Below are 15,974 nucleotides of genomic sequence, written 5' to 3' on the forward strand. Positions count from 1 at the left end.
ACACATGCACGTTCAACACTAATTTTTAACATTTGATGGAGGACAAATTAATACAGTGGGACAATAACAAACCCACCACCACCCCACCACCCCCATTTTATTCATGATACTGAATGCATAAGCAGATGAGGCAGAACACATCCAGGAACAAAATCTTCAAGTTATCAATTCCCGCTGTAGAAAAAGCAGAGGTTTTTTAAAAATAAAGACTTTTCACACTTTCTCCCTCTTCCGGAATTTGTTTTCACTTCAGTTTTTGCTGTTGATGGAAAACAATTCCTGGTTGTTTGCAAGACACTCCGCAAATGTGCTTATAACATTTTATCTCTCAAACACAACTTACATGATCCCATAAACCAGACTGCTTCTGCCTCTCACCCTCGGGTCTATCGCCAATAAAAAGCAATTGCCCACCACACAACTACCATGCTTCCTGCCCCAGGATTTCTCTTCGAATTTGCATGAAACGATATAAACCTGCTGGACCAATTCTGAATCTTCAAAGTCTTTCCAGTTTTGACAAAATGTAGCAACATTCTCGTTTCCATTTAGCGAGGAATTCACACACTATGAACTAGGTCTTCGATTTATCATACTCTCCAGATAATACAAGAGCCATCACCTACTCCACAGTATCAGTAGCTCTGCATCACCATCTTTTCCTAGGTTTCAAGTAAAGTGCCTTACTATATCCACTTCAAATTAAGACTTAAAAGTGTCAATAACACTAACCCTATAAAACTAAAAGTTGTGAGAGTTCTGCAGGCTGTTTTCTACATGTAACCTAGTGAATAACACACCATCGCTAAAAACTCTGCCTCCCTGGATCTTTTATCACCACTACATCATTTCACTCCTCCATACAAATTACAGCACTTCTTAAATGCCATACCCTAGACTATACCTCCTCATCCCAGCACTTGATTCCAGAATGAGAAAGATGGATGCAAACACGTTATCGGAAGATCTTTCTCTTCTTTCCTCCGCTCACTTTTGAATCTGGGCACAGAACTGAACTCTGAGGGAGCAGTACAAGTCTCAAAATCCCCAAAGCTTGCAAAGTCCCTGCTATCTTCATTAAAAGTGGCTACCAGGCAAAGTCCTGGGACATGCCTGAGTCCCAACAAACAGCAGGGCTGTAGCATCAATCAACTGCCAAGCACGAGGGAAATGTCATACAAAAAAGACATTATACATCCCCAAGGACAACAGAAAAAACCTTTGGACTGTCACATATAAAGTGTGACTTTCAATTAATCAATCATACAATATAAATCCAAGGAAAAAAGGGTTCCGGTATAGTTTGTTACGTGGCTGGCACAAGTACCTGCCAATTCCAGGTCCAGTCCTGCTGATGCTAAGCTGCTACCCAGGATGAAGTAGCATCGTTCACACGCCTGCTGTGACTCCAGGGAGTACGCAATTTGCAGAGCTTATGTGAAGCCTTTCTATAGGATATTGATTTCAGATACTGATTTTGGATATCGGATAACTCCGTCCTACCAACTAAGGCGGGACCCTCCCGTAACAATGTAGTCTGATTAATGGTCCCAGGACAGGCGGAGAACATGCCATCTAAAGAGGGTGGCTCTGAAGGGTTAAATGGAAATCGGTCTGTGTAAACAAAAGCAGCCCCTATAAAACCACCAATGGAGTGAAATTCTTGTTTCCAGAATGCACAAACTAAATCTTCTCATTTGTTAATGGCACGTAAGATTTAAGGGCAGGCAGGAGCAAGGGCACAGTTTCATACTGAAATAACATCAAGTCCAGAACAGAACAGAAACAGACTTTGCAAGGCGCTGTAGCAACCTGTGTATTTGTACTTTTTCTCGTACTGACTTTTATTACCAAACTCTGAGTTTTCCGATTCGTTTATACCAAGCTCCAAAGAAAACTCTCTAAATGCTGTCTGTAAGATCCATTAACGCCTACCAAAACAAAATTTTGCTGGGTCCTCCCCAAGCGACCCAAAATAGGAAAAGGCAGAACATAGCACATGGTGGCATTCAAGTAAAGGATTTATCCCAGTGGAGAATTACAGCTTCTGTGCTCGGCTAGGGCGCTTTCTGGGAAAGTGGGAGCGACGGGCTTGGCAAGGGCTGCTCCAGCCTCTCAGAGGGCACGGGTGGTTCTCTTCAGGGGGTTTGTTACTTGTTTTGACAACCGGGATGCACGAGCCACGTAAAACAAATGTATTGCTCTCCGACGGAACGAAGAACATCCCAAACCTGTAACTGCAGAACGCGAACTGCTGGGTGGGCGCTGTGCAGCGGGTGGGGGTCGGGGCAGGGGGCTGGGGGCGCTGGGCGCTGTGCAGCGGCGGGGGTCGGGGCAGGGGGCCGCGGGTGGGCGCTGTTCCTTCCCAGCCGGGCGCTCCCGCGGATCCGGCGCCCCCTGGCGGCCGCAGCGGAAGGCGCCGCCCCGCCGCCGCAGGGCTGTCGCTGGGGGCACGGCAGCGCGTCGTTGCGACGAGCGGGGCGCAGGGGCTGTCCCGCGGTGCTGCGGACAGAAGCGGCACCCCCTTCACTCCTCCTTAAATACAAAATAAATGTCTCACCCCGGCCCCGCGGAGCCAGGGGGGCGAAGCCGCCCCCAGGCCGCTGCCCCAGGGCACAGCACCTCCGCCTGAGGTGGGTGCCCGCAGGACAGGGCTGAGGCTTCCCCTGCTTTCCCCATTAGACTAATTAACGCTTCCCAGTGAAAACGCAGCAGTGAAAGCTGGCTTGGTCACACCCACAGCCCTGCCCTGCCATCCTCTGTCCCCTGATGGCCCAGCTCCCACACCGAGGTACCCCGTGGGACACGGACGTGCACCCCAACATCAGAGTTATCATTTGGAAATAAAGTATTTCTGGTGAATGTTTACACACAACAGACACGCGCTCCACAATAAAAGATTAATTTGCAAATAAAGCACCCCAAAAACCAGCACCGGCACTAAAGGTCCAAACCACAAGGCAGCGAGGGCCTCCACCATCAGAGACCTGTCACTTCTGCCTCAATATTCAGAGGTTTGCTGCTAGTTTGGGGGCATTTTTATTTCAAAACCCGCCACCCGCAGCAGGCAAAGCCTCCCAAACCTCTGCCTGACGACCTACGGCACCACGGCCATACGTGTTTAACCTGCTGCGGACTCAACCCCACACCGACATTAGATTCAAACCCTTCTGTTTCACAGCCAGCACCGCAAGCCACGTCAATGGTAAAATTTTATCCTCTTAAATATTTGAGCGTTTGCTTTGCTCCTCTGCGACGTCAGAGAATTGCATAGCACGCAGTTAAATGGGTCAAAGAAAATGCATTCATAAAGCAGGGGAAGACACGCAATTATGAATACATCATGAACAAAAATAAAAGCAATTCTTATGCATTAATGGTACATCAAGCTAATTCAAGAAGGCTAAAATCATTAAAAAGGCATCCTGGGGCAGTACAGAGTCATTACAATATTGGGCTGACAAAAAATATTAATATAATCATTTCCTACGTCATTGATAAAATCCATTCTGATAAGCCTGATAAGGACAGCCTCCCCCACATTATGAATCGGTAAATCTGAAGTAAAATAGATCTTTACTAGCATCTGATCTTATTTTTAAAACATCATTTCCCTGCCTGACAATTCTCAACTCCAAATATCAAAACCTAAAAAAGAATACATTACCCTCCATCACTGGGCAATGTTAAGTTAATCCCCCGGAACCTGGAATTTTTCTTTTTTATTTCAGACTGAAATTCAGGGTCAGCTCCAACTTCAAAGAGCATCAGCCATTAGGCTCAAGTGGGACAATACTGAAGGTTAAAAACAGCACTCTGAAATGTTCAAAATCCTTCTTTGCTTTAGCACACAAACTTTTATATAAAACAGCTGATGGCTGTATCACAGGACACCTGAATACTTATTGCACTTAGGAAATTACAAGCTCTATCACACTATCAGTTTAATTTGCAAATTATTAACAGTTTAATTTAAATGTAAATTACTAACAGTTTAATTTGTAAATTATTATTAGGGTATCAGAAAATGAGTGATTCATCATACGCACATTCCAAAGGACTAAGAATAACCTCCCTGACAACTACTGTTTACAAATTATCGTTCTCAGCTTCTGAAAGCATTAAAAAAAATTATCTAAAAATACGCAGATGTATATTAACTACACATCAGCCTTGATAAAAACTTTCTGCAGGCAAAAACGAAGCATTTTTGTAAAGCACTGTTTGCAGTAACAAATATAAACCCATGGACTCAATGATCTTAGGGGTCCTTTTCAACCTAAGTGATGATATACTCTGTTACAATCAATAGTGAGCTTATCAACTGTAGTGGAGCACAGTAAACAATGTATTTAGCTAAGGAATAAAGTAGAATTTCAGTAAGAATAATCAACTTAAATATAAATCAACTGTGGAGAAAATAGGAAATTAATTATAATAGACAAAAATGATAATATATGACCACTAACAAGAATTCAGTGGATGCTTGCAGGGAAAAAAAATAGAAATTTGATTTCTAAACCTGTGTGCAATGTCGGAATAAAAAAAACTTCCTTCAGTGCTATTTCCAGTTTCTTCCTCCGAAAGGTAGGTCTACATCACATCAAGGCAGAAAACAGAAACAAAAGACTAGATTTTAGAAAAACCTTGTACAGAGTACCTTTTGTAACAAAACCTCTAACCGGTAGGTTAAAAGTCAGCTGTAACTTGGACTGGTAACAGAGGTTTGGACCAGTTTTCAGGGTACCAGGAAACAACAAATAGAGGTTTACAGGACAGTTTTCAGATTTACCAACGCAGTGGCAATCTCAAAGTTCCTGAGGAACAGAAGGGGGAGCTGAACAAGAGGGTGCATTTGCACCATAGCTTACGTACGTAAATCACAGCTGATGCGAACCACTGCATGGTGTTTGGCCTGATTAAATAGTATCAAATAGGAGTCGTCGCATGCAAAATGACAGCACTAAAGCTAATGTGACTGAACCCAAACCTATTTGCCTATTGCATCTGCTGCAATGTCTGCGTTTAAAAACAAACAAAACCGACAAAACCCACCCACATCTATCAACGTTATTCTAAAAAATAATTTAAAAAAATGCAGAAGTGAAGCGTTCATCAAAATTACATGCCAGCAGAAGCTGTGGGACCTCGGTCAACATACTGAAACACCCCAAACAGACCTACCAAACCAAACACTTGAAGCACGTAAACACCAATTGCTACCTACCCTGGAATGTAATAAATAAGTGGTTAAATCCTATACCTAAACCTCAAAAATGGATACCCATCCAGATGGGAGCTAAGAACCACTTCAAAACCCAGAAAGCAGTCTTAATAGGTATAACAACTCCGTGTCTTGCGTACAGCTACTAACTTGGCAACAACTGTTTTTTCTCAGCTACACACAATAAAAAACAACTTGTCTTACCCATTTATCTATTGATGAAACACAATAATTGGACTGTACCCCTTTCAGGTTTGCTGAGAAATGCAGTTAACTTATGAAGGCTGCTGGCACTGACTCAGGGTTTCCTCAAAATAGTAAGAAATGCTTAAGAGTGTCCTATGTGAAGACCTTTACTTTGCCTGTCCCTCCTCCAGTCAACCCTTCTTTGCCTTCTTCATTAGCAACATTTACCCTAAGAAATGTGGGGGTTTTTTTCAAGTCCAACTAGGCTTTCTGATGTTGGGTTATGGGCTTCATTTATTCTGGAAAGGATCTGAACACAAAGGGAAGTTATGAACCAATGCTGTGTGTTGCTTGCTAAAAAGGTCCCTCAAAAATTGTACAGCAGAATTCACTAGCATTTTAAAACAAAACAACAAAAAAAAATTAAACCATGGGTGTGGGGTCCAAATCACACAGCCAGGCAGACATTTGGCTCCCTTGATGAAGAGGGGGCCTGACTCCTTTAGGATAAGATGAGGAAGAACCACTCCAGTTTAATACCAGCTTCAGAGAAGATGTGATCTAAGCAGAAGCCGGCAAGGTAACACACTGGCTGCACGGTCAGCCTCACAAAGCACTGAAATGTTCCACAGCTGACGTGCCAGCCAAGTCACAAGCCACCACAGGGAATTTCACTCACCTACATCAGGTGCGATTGTTCACTTTCCACATTTCATGCCTACCAACATACAAAGAAGTTGAAACAAAACTGGTGTGTGTGGGGGGGGGGGGGGTGTGGTGTGTAAAACCAGTGTGCATTTCTTGATACTAGCTTTTATTTCCTATTGAATACAATTTCACAGAAGACCTAACCTGTTCTTTGCCACAAAAGTAAAAAAGTAAAGTTACTGTCATTAGTCAAAGGCTTTCACAGCATTAATGGCCATGAAAGCAACGGTGATACAGCACTGGCTGGTGCCAAGCGACAGCCTTCCCCAACATACCACTTATCTCCCAGTAAACCAGCCCACTAGTACCTGCTCCACTGATGTACCACGTCCTTTTTCTAAAGGAAAAATAATTCAGAAGTTTTCTCCAAACTTTCTTCCAACATTGGTTGCCCAGGGAAGCTGTGGCTGCCCCATCCCTGGCAGTGTTCAAGGCCAGGCTGGATGGGGCTTGGAGCAACCTGGGCTGGTGGAAGGTGCTCCTGCCCGTGGCGGTGGGGTGGGACTGGATGGTCTTCAAGGTCTCTTCCAACCCAAACCATTCTGTGATTCTACAATTTTGCATTTCTACCCTTTGCCTTTCAAAGTTCTACATATAGACTATATGAAGCCACTAAAAAAGTGACTTTAAACCTACATTGAACCCAAACACCAGAGTTGCAGAAACGAAGTGCCATTTAATCTCGTGCTCCCTATTAACAACTTGCCCTGTTCACTCACACCCCCTCATTTAATAGGGTTAAGAAGTTGCTTTGTTTCCTGCTGAAATAAACAGCAAAAATTATCAGGAATTGGATTTGGTCCCAGACATGTCTGGCAACTCTAGCACATTTATACAGAAGCATTCCTAATCCTATTAGTTAGCAAATATTAAACAGTTGGTTGACTGCCATGTAGGTAAAACAAAACCTTGATATTTCCTAAATACATAATCTTTCTCCATTCTTCCTGCTTCCTACTTAAATTTAGCAGACACACAAATAAGCTTCCTGGAAGCTTACAGATTTATCACACTAGCTTTGCGCTAAGAGGCTTCTCTCTCAAAAGGTCTCCAGGAAAAAAAATAATGTAGACTGCACAAAGATCCATAAACAACATTACTTGGAATATGTAATTAAAAATCTAACTATAGCTAGCACTCAAATGTACTAACAACAAAACTCTAATGGTTCTTTGAAACTCATATTCAATATAAAAAAATCTAGGCAGTGAAAACAGCAATTTCTGCAACTAGTTCAAGAGAAAAGAGCGAGCAAAGCACAAAGATACAACTTCAACTGCTTTTCTCTGAAATCCTGCCAACAGAATGGCAGAACAGTGCAGTGCACGGCAGAATCCTCCATTTAGAAATTTGAATAGTGTTTTTTTTCTTCCCCTCATGTAAAAACTGGAAGGTTTTGCTTTCTTTTTTTACTTTCAGCTGCCTTTGAAGACATCTCCGATAGGTACTGGTGTGACACTATCTCACATAACCACAGATGGCACAGGGCTTTGCAATGAAAAGCTGGCAGCAGAAAACCCTGCAGAACTAAGTAGCTCTGAGAAGCATCTTAACATAATTAAGAAGGTTTTTACATGCAGAACTGCGGTGATGAAGGGTCAGTAGACACCCAGGGTTAAAAGAGAAGACAGCGGAGTCCCGAGACACCCGGCTGAATTTCCACTAGAGGGTGCACAAAGCCCACCTCATACAGCAAAGCCCAAGTTCAGCATCCCTTCTCCAGCAACAGAAGTTCTTCCAAGGGGAAACTGATCCAAACCAGTAACGGATGATCACAAAGAACTGTTTTATTTCGGGTTTGGGGTTTTTTTTTTGCTTTTTTGGGTTTTTTTTTGTTGTTGGTTTGGTTTTTTTTAAAATGGTACACAGTTAACCCAAGAACTTCCTACAAGGCAAACTAGAACATTGCTGTTATTTTAGATCACCATTAAGCAGCCAACTACTTTCTAACCCCCTACCCAAGACTATCCACTTCTAACACTCAATGAATGCCCTGTGTTACTTCTCAAGATTACCCTTATTCCTATAAATTTTCTCAATTTATTGTCACTTTCTCAAGTGTGCAAGACAATTTTCAATTACTTTGCACAAACAGCTTCTCAACGTCTCCATGAGCACTAAACCAGAACAAAGAAAACCTTGCTAAAATAAAGAAAGTACCAAAGAAAACTGGAAAATAAAGACTAAAAATAGTTTAACATTTGTAAGATTAAAGAGAATATAACAGTGTGCATTCTGTGTTCAGCACAAGGAGACCTCTACTTCACTTAAAGTAACAAAACCAATTCCTAAAAACAAAAGCATTTTCATTAACTAAACACTAATGAATACTTGCAAACCAGGCAACTATCTGAGCTATCAGACATCAACGGCTATTTAAAAAACTACTAGAGTTGTGTGATATGCTGGATGAAAAAATTAATCTTTACCGTCTTGGAAGACTCTCTCCACATTGAGCCCGTAAGTAGCACAGGTTTCGTAGTAAGTGCATCTCTTAAGATCATTCGATAACTTCCTTGCTCTGGCATCATCTATGACACGTGGATTACTGGAACTTATAGCATCTACAACCACAAAAAGAAAAAACACACCCACATATGTAAATAAAACCTGAAAACGCAGTCTTATGATTACCAATACCCAAGCAGTGAATTTAAATACAAACCATGAGACTCTTAAAATTTTTAGGAACCAACAGGGGTGCACATTACCAATTTTCTACTTTGTTATGAAAACATCGACACAGTGTTTGATTCTAAAAACGAGGAAAAAAGTAAAATGCTTTCTGATTACCTTACATATGTATTTAGGTCGCTAGTTGCAAAAAAATACACAATCACATGAAAGAACATGAGCTCTGATGTAAAACATACTTAAAGAAACAAGTGGGTGACTGATTATTATAAACACATCACATGATTTTTAGACCTCCTATAAATATCAGCACTGGCTTAGAAGTAACCTTCACCTGTAGAGTGTGAAGCATAAAATACAACATGTTTGTAAGGACATTTTCAGTAGAGAAGCAATGGGGGGGATGGTAGCAGGTATTACTGCAACACTCAGGGAAAGCGTTAGGTTTGCACGTACGCGATGCTTTTCTTTGAAGAAACCTAGCCGACACTAAGACAAACTAGGGAAAAAAAACACAACGGCAGATAAGAAATGATAAAGCTATTATTCAGGGCTGCCATTATCACGTCGCTAAAAATCTAGAACCCAGTTCTCCCCACCGCTCCTCGTGTAAGTCTGCCCTGGGTGCTTACTTCTGGCCCTTGCCGTTCCCGAGGCTAGCGCTCTCGGTGTTCTGCTCACAGCGAGCAGACAGCGTGCTAGCAAGGTCGGGCTGGAGGCACCAGCACCCTGCTGAATGCCAGCCCCGACCCCGCAGCACACGCTGGGCCTGGGCCAAGGCAGGCCCTCGCCGGTTTAACAAGACTCTGAGGTTTTTCACACGGTTATAGGCCGCGTTGCTGACCTGGCTGCGGAGCCACAGCCAAGGCCGGATCCAGGAAACTTACCGTAAACGACCGAGTCTCAAACCTTCATGTAAAGGCACCCGTGAGACATTGAGTGAACACACTGCAAAGCCAATGAAAGTAGTATTTCTCTAAAAAAATAACACTACAGCATACCTCTCTGCAAGCGTTACTTTTCATGCATACTTTTTAACTCCAACTGCTGGAGCTTATCCATAGAGCTAGAAAAAAACCTTACAGCAGAAAAAACAACCTCAAAACAACCCTGCTAACAGATGAAGAAGTTTCTTAATTTCTACTCCATCACAGCAAAGCACTCTACAAAGGTTATACTGCTAGACTACTTGTAAAGTGATAATACTGTGAACAAATCTTAAAAAACAACTTCCCCCACCACCCCCACCCCGAGTATTATGGTAATTCTTAACTCTGGCAAAGTAAGCCATAAAGCGAGAGAGCAGTACAACCTATTCCATGAACTCTGCAGCTACCACCTTACCACCGTGACAGGCACCAATTTCAGCATTTAGAGCTGCTCTGAAAGTTTTCCTAAAAATCTACTACTTTCCACCGCAGCAAAACTACATCTGTTCTTTGAGGGGGCGGGGGGGGGGGAGAGAAAAGCGTCACTTTAACCTGAGCATGAAATCAGTGAGTATTGCAGTGCTGTGTCTGAGGCTCGGTTCTGGGTGTGACATGATCATATCTCAATTGATGTTATCACTACCTTCATGATACCTAATTAATAAACCCAAAGCAGTTAACGGCAATTCTTTGTTAATCAGCAGAGGGCGCTGAAAACATTTAACCGGAGAGGAATTGCCGAGCATCACCACGGCTTCAGAGAGTTTGACAACTGAAGCAAATTCTGCACTGCAGAAGGTCTGGAAGCATCACACAAGCGCCAATATTTTGGGTGAGATTTAATTTCACAGCTCACATCAAGAATACCAGCCAAAACCCACAAGCTGGATATCAAAGTAGCATACTTCAAATATATTTTTAAAAGGTGAATTACTGTATTTCATATCGCAGAACCATTTGGGTTAGAAGGGACCTTAAAGATCACCTAGTTTCACCTCAAAATTCCCTGGCCATGGGCAGGGCCACCCCCCACCAGCCCAGGTTGCTCCAAGCCCCATCCAGCCTGGCCTTGAACACTGCCAGGGATGGGGCAGCCACAGCTGCTCTGGGCAGCCTGGGCCAGACCCTCACAGCAAAGAATTCCTTCCTAATATCTGTATCTAAATCTACCCTCCGTCAGTTTAAAGCCATTGCCCCTTGCCCTATCCCCACACGTCCTTGTAAAAAGCCCCCTCCAGCTTCCTCGCCGCCCCTTCAGGCCCTGGCAGGCTGCCGTAAGGTCTCCCCGGAGCCGTCTCATCCCCAGGCTGAACAACCCCAGCTCCCAGCCTGCCCTCACAGGAGAGCGGCTCCAGCCCTCTGATGGTCGTCGTGGCCTCCTCTGGACCCGCTCCAACAGGTCCATGGACCTTCTTATGCTGGGGGCCCCAGGGCTGAACGCAGCGCTGCTGAGGGGGTCTCACCAGAGCAGAGCAGAGGGGCAGAATCCCCTCCCTCCACCTGCCAGCCATGATATATATATATATACACATATCTTCAAATATATATATATATATGTGTTTGGTATCACTGCATACATAGTCAATGTAGCCAAAAAGCTGTATTTTTCTTCTGATGCTTACTCCCAGAACTAGCAGTATTTCCATCTTTAGCCACATGTTCAAAATATCCTCTTTGCATCAGTGCTGCAACTGAAAACTGACTTTGAAAAAACAAATTCCTTTCTGGTACTAACAGGAATGAGATGGAAAACCATACCCCAAAGCATCCCAAGTGCAGAAAGAAAGACACCTCAGGGAAAAGTTTCCCCTCTGATTTCTCAACACCAGTTTTAAGCTGACAGAACAGCCCTTGAAAGCAGTTCATTTCTGCTTTTTGGCTGTAGCTTTCTGCTATCCTAGGACTTTTTGTGTACCTACTTCCCTTTTTATTTTTTATCATCCGTTTCCACCCTACGGCCCAGTTGCAATTCCTCCTTTCACGCTGCCCACGCTTCCCCTGCTTTCACGTGGCAGCGCTGGTGCCACAGCTCTGCAGGCAGGAGATAGCAAACTGCTCTCTGACCATAAGACTGACAAAAGAATAAGCTGAGAATGAAGCGAAAAGCTTTATCACCAGTAAAACCAGTGGCATGCACTAAGAAGCTGCCCAAAATTGAACCTGTAAGAACATCTTAGGGTATCTGTGTGTTCTTCCTCTAACACAGCACAGTAACCTGGCGATATACACAGAAAGAAATGTTTCAGCAGAAAGAACTCACAAAAATGTCTGTACTATGCTTCTCAAACAGCAGCTCTATGAAATGATAAATCTGATGTTCATCCCCTATGCAAGAACTCCTCATTTTTGGTCAGAATTTTCACAGGAGGAATATCTACATGGTTAGGTGCAGAGCAGCCGCAGCTCTTGCGTGTCTACTCCGTGCAGCAAACCAACCACAACATGGGAAACTGGTGAAACGTTACTGTGATGCACTGGCCAAACAAGGCAGGGAATATCCAAAAGACAACTCGGATGCAGAGGAGACTGAAATGTTACCAGTGCCTTTCCCTTGCCACATTGCCCCATAGGACAGCAACAGCTGGCTGCTGCTTCAGAAGGGGTTTTGGAAAAACAGAATTGGGGAAGGTTGTTTCAGGTGGCAAAAAGCTGCATTTCTATTTGATTTAAAGAATGGTCTCACTGAGACACTGCACAGGGGCACGGTTCAGTTCTGCTGCTTAACACACTGTTGGAGGTATCTGATCTGTCTGTCTCTTAGGAATGCCAGGGTATTGATCACTTCTAGACCGTCAAGCTAACGGAAACCAATTTGACTTCAGAACTTCATGACACAACTCATTCACATGCCCAAATTCAACACTGGCAATTCCCTGCTGATCAAGAAAACCAGTGTGACTAGCAAGCACTGAAAATATTTCTGAAAATATTCTTCTAAGTCATAATTTCTCAAGTCCTACACTCCCTCTCCCAAGAGTGCCGCAAGGACATTTGTCTCCCAGCTCAAACCAGTCCTTGCATCACCAGGGCGTTGTAGCAAGCCAGCCAAGGAAGCGCAAATAGCCCAACACCACCCCGCTGACCACCTGCCAGTTTATCCACAAGCTCTTTTCATCAGGTGAGCGGCAGTGCTGATGCAAGAGAGAGAAAAGGACAGGAGGTGGCTTTTCCACCTTGAAACAGTCTACATGGTCGTAAGAAAACGCACTCGTAAATCAAGACTGCACTTACCCTGGGTTCCCACTAGTACCATTGGAATTTCACTAGTGTTACGATAGTTAGCCATACGGCTGTAGTAGTGGTAAACAGTCTGGAAGCTAATTTCATCTTCCAAGCTGAAGACAAATATAACGGCATCCACCCACATGGCAAACTGCAGAACAAAAAGGAAAAGGCCGACTATGAGAAAAGCAGCAAAGAGGGGGGGAAAAAAAGAAAAAGAGAAACATTCTTACCTTACCTGGAGGAAACACACATCAGAGAAACTCAGTGACAATAACGAAGGCTTAAAAGTGGTGTATGTTTCTAACATGATGAATCTCATCACTCTGCAAGGGATGGGGATCTGGGATACACAAAGGTTTTTCCCCACACTCACAACTGCATCTCTTCTTCACTGGTATATATTACAAGCCCGGCTACTATCAGTGCACAATGGTTTTGATTCACAGAAGAAGAAAACATCGCAGCCTCGGATTTTGGAATTTGTGAATTTTAAGTGAGTAACACTTATTTCTAGGCACTTGACTGAGTGCCCCATTTAGTGTTGCTGTTTCCCCACCCTGTGATTTACATGCACACTGATGTGTTTGTTAATGCCAGGACAAGTATTATGGTTGTGGTTTTACAAGCACTGCTAGTAATTCTCACATTTTGATCAACGTCCAACACCATTAATTTCAGATTTCCAGTCCTTCAGTATACGGACACTCTTAATTGAGCAAACAGTACCAAATGTCTCGTTCAGCATTCCGTGTGAAAGCAAACTACTCTCTCTTGCCATCAGTAATCTGCTAAACAAGAGGCATATACACAGGCCAAGGCAAGGTGCTCCTTAAGTGACCATGCAAGTGAAAAAATTTTAGCTCACAAGTGAAATAAGAGTGTTTAAACACATTTAACAAACATATACAGGACATCGAAAAAAGACTGAGTTAAGCTTACCTCACTGCCTTTATTTTTCCCTAAGTGACTCCATTCCTACCCAAATTTAGACCAATGAAAACAAGCTTCAGCCATGGGTAATTCATGCTTTTCATCACATACTACTACAATATGCCAGGTAGATTGGGGACACTGAACACGCAGAGAGCTGGAAGGAGGTTCATTTGGGAAACCTTTTTTATGCCACCAGCCTAGCTTTGTGAGCACTTAATCCAGCCCTACAGTTTTGTTTCTGCTCTCGAGTACTTAAACAGCTTCACTCACTAGTCTGTAGATTCACACAATCTCAGCTTTTTAGCAAGGCATACCAAGCTGGTAAATGCCGGGGGGGGGGGGGGGAGTCAACAGTGTAGATCTGGAAAGCTCTTTAGAAAGTCAAGTTGCTAAGCTCATTAAATTCTCCTTTTTCAGAATCAGGAGCTAGTAGTACTTCTTGCCTATTTTTCATACAGAAAATCAGCTGATAATTAAAGTTAATGTGCATATTCATGACTGTATGGTACTTGAAACTAAACAGTACCTCATCTCTTCTGGTTACACTGTAAAAATAGCCAAAAATATTTGAGGTTTTCAGGACAGTCAGGAGGACAATCTTCTAGGTGGCAACAACAGGACTGTTTACACATAGCATAGTTACTGCCAGAATAAGGTCAATTACCACACTACTAAGTTTAAACTATTCAAACCAGAAGATCTAACCAAAGAAACTGGAGACAGAATCATTACCATGGACCTGGGTTTGGGTCTTACTATAAAATGGTTCTCACTGACTAGACTCAGCAGCATCATGCCAAAAACTCTTCCTTACAGCTACGACATCCTTCAAGCATCAGTTTGGAATCTAACAGTATCTCTATATTTTCTTAAATGTTTCATCGGTGTGTAGCAGCAGCCTTCTAATGAAAACAATTAACAAATCAGTTTACACTTTGTGGATATCAGCCCTGTGACATTAAAAAAAAAACCATAGGAATTTTGGACAATGCAGACAAGGTCTGGAAACCCAGGATGTCTCATCCACATCACTGGGCAGGGAATGGCTTCAAATAAGGAGGATAGGTCAGCTGCTGATACACAAAGCCATCTTCAGACTTACTGCTGCGATTGAGCGGATCTGTTACTTACATATAAGCCCAAACAAAAACAAATTACATAAAACGTTCTAAATTAAAAAAATTAGCATGTGACAGCTCGTTGCAGCTCCATTGCTATGTTAATCGGCTTTTGCAATAGGAGGCCACTACATTTGCAACAGATCACGGCCAGAGTAAAATCAAACCTGCTGAGCAAGAGAAATGGGCAGTATTCACAAATGGAGGCAGCGTCAGCTAGTGCACCTCACCTCCTGCTCAGTCTAGGAAATGAGCTTTTTTTTTTTCTTTCTTAATTTTTTTCAACTATGAACAATCTTACGTTAGACAAAATAAAGAGATAAATCCAGAGTTTTCAGGTTAGCTTTTTTTCCCCTCCCTTCCTACCAAAACAGAGGTGACAGTAACCTGAAGGCTGAGCTGCAGCTTCCACACAGAAGCGCCCATCACCTGGGGGACTCTCCCTGACCCAGTGCACCACCTGCCAGGAAGATCCCAGCTCAGCTTGCTACTTAATGAAGTTGTAATTCTATCCCAATTAGCCACAAAAACATGCTACACTGTTGCAAAAAGCAGAACCTTAAGGCTAAAATAACCAATTCTTTCTGTATTATAAGCAAATAGCGGGAGGTAAACATTTTTATTCCCATAGTATTCCATCTTCATCATACAGTTATAAATATTCACGAACACAGAAGTAAACTTTTTAATCCAGGAATTAATACAGATTAAAATCTTTCATAGACATATGACTTGACATTATACCCCCAAAAATACAAGGAGAATTTACATGTGAAACTCATCTTCTGAAAGGTGAAATAGCATTAACACCTTAAATTTTTCTCTCCTTGTGATTTACTGAAGAACAATCTCAGCCACAACAGCAATTAAAACTCTCAAATCTCCCTAACATAGATCAAAAGCAAACCATTGTGTCCGTTTGTTAGTTTGCATTTAGCTCCAACTCTGCAAAACCAATTCTTCAGGCAGAAAAATATTTAGATTGCTGTGTGTACACTTACAACTCCGGCATATATG

At 42.8% G+C, this 15,974-nt stretch overlaps 1 protein-coding gene across 9 annotated transcripts in view; it reads right to left on the reverse strand.

The window, feature by feature from the left end:
• AGAP1 (ArfGAP with GTPase domain, ankyrin repeat and PH domain 1) overlaps positions 1–15,974 on the reverse strand; it is a 382,678-nt gene that overhangs the window by 216,431 nt on the left and 150,273 nt on the right. For all 9 annotated transcript variants that reach the window (XM_037397858.1, XM_037397852.1, XM_037397857.1 and 6 more), the window contains 2 exons: positions 12,913–13,054; positions 8,548–8,682 (listed from right to left, as the gene is read on the reverse strand). In XM_037397858.1, coding sequence (XP_037253755.1) covers positions 8,548–8,682; positions 12,913–13,054 — 277 coding nt within the window. The remainder of the gene's footprint in view (positions 1–8,547; positions 8,683–12,912; positions 13,055–15,974) is intronic.

This window comes from Falco rusticolus, chromosome 8, assembly GCF_015220075.1.
Source record: "Falco rusticolus isolate bFalRus1 chromosome 8, bFalRus1.pri, whole genome shotgun sequence".
NCBI lineage: Eukaryota > Metazoa > Chordata > Aves > Falconiformes > Falconidae > Falco > Falco rusticolus.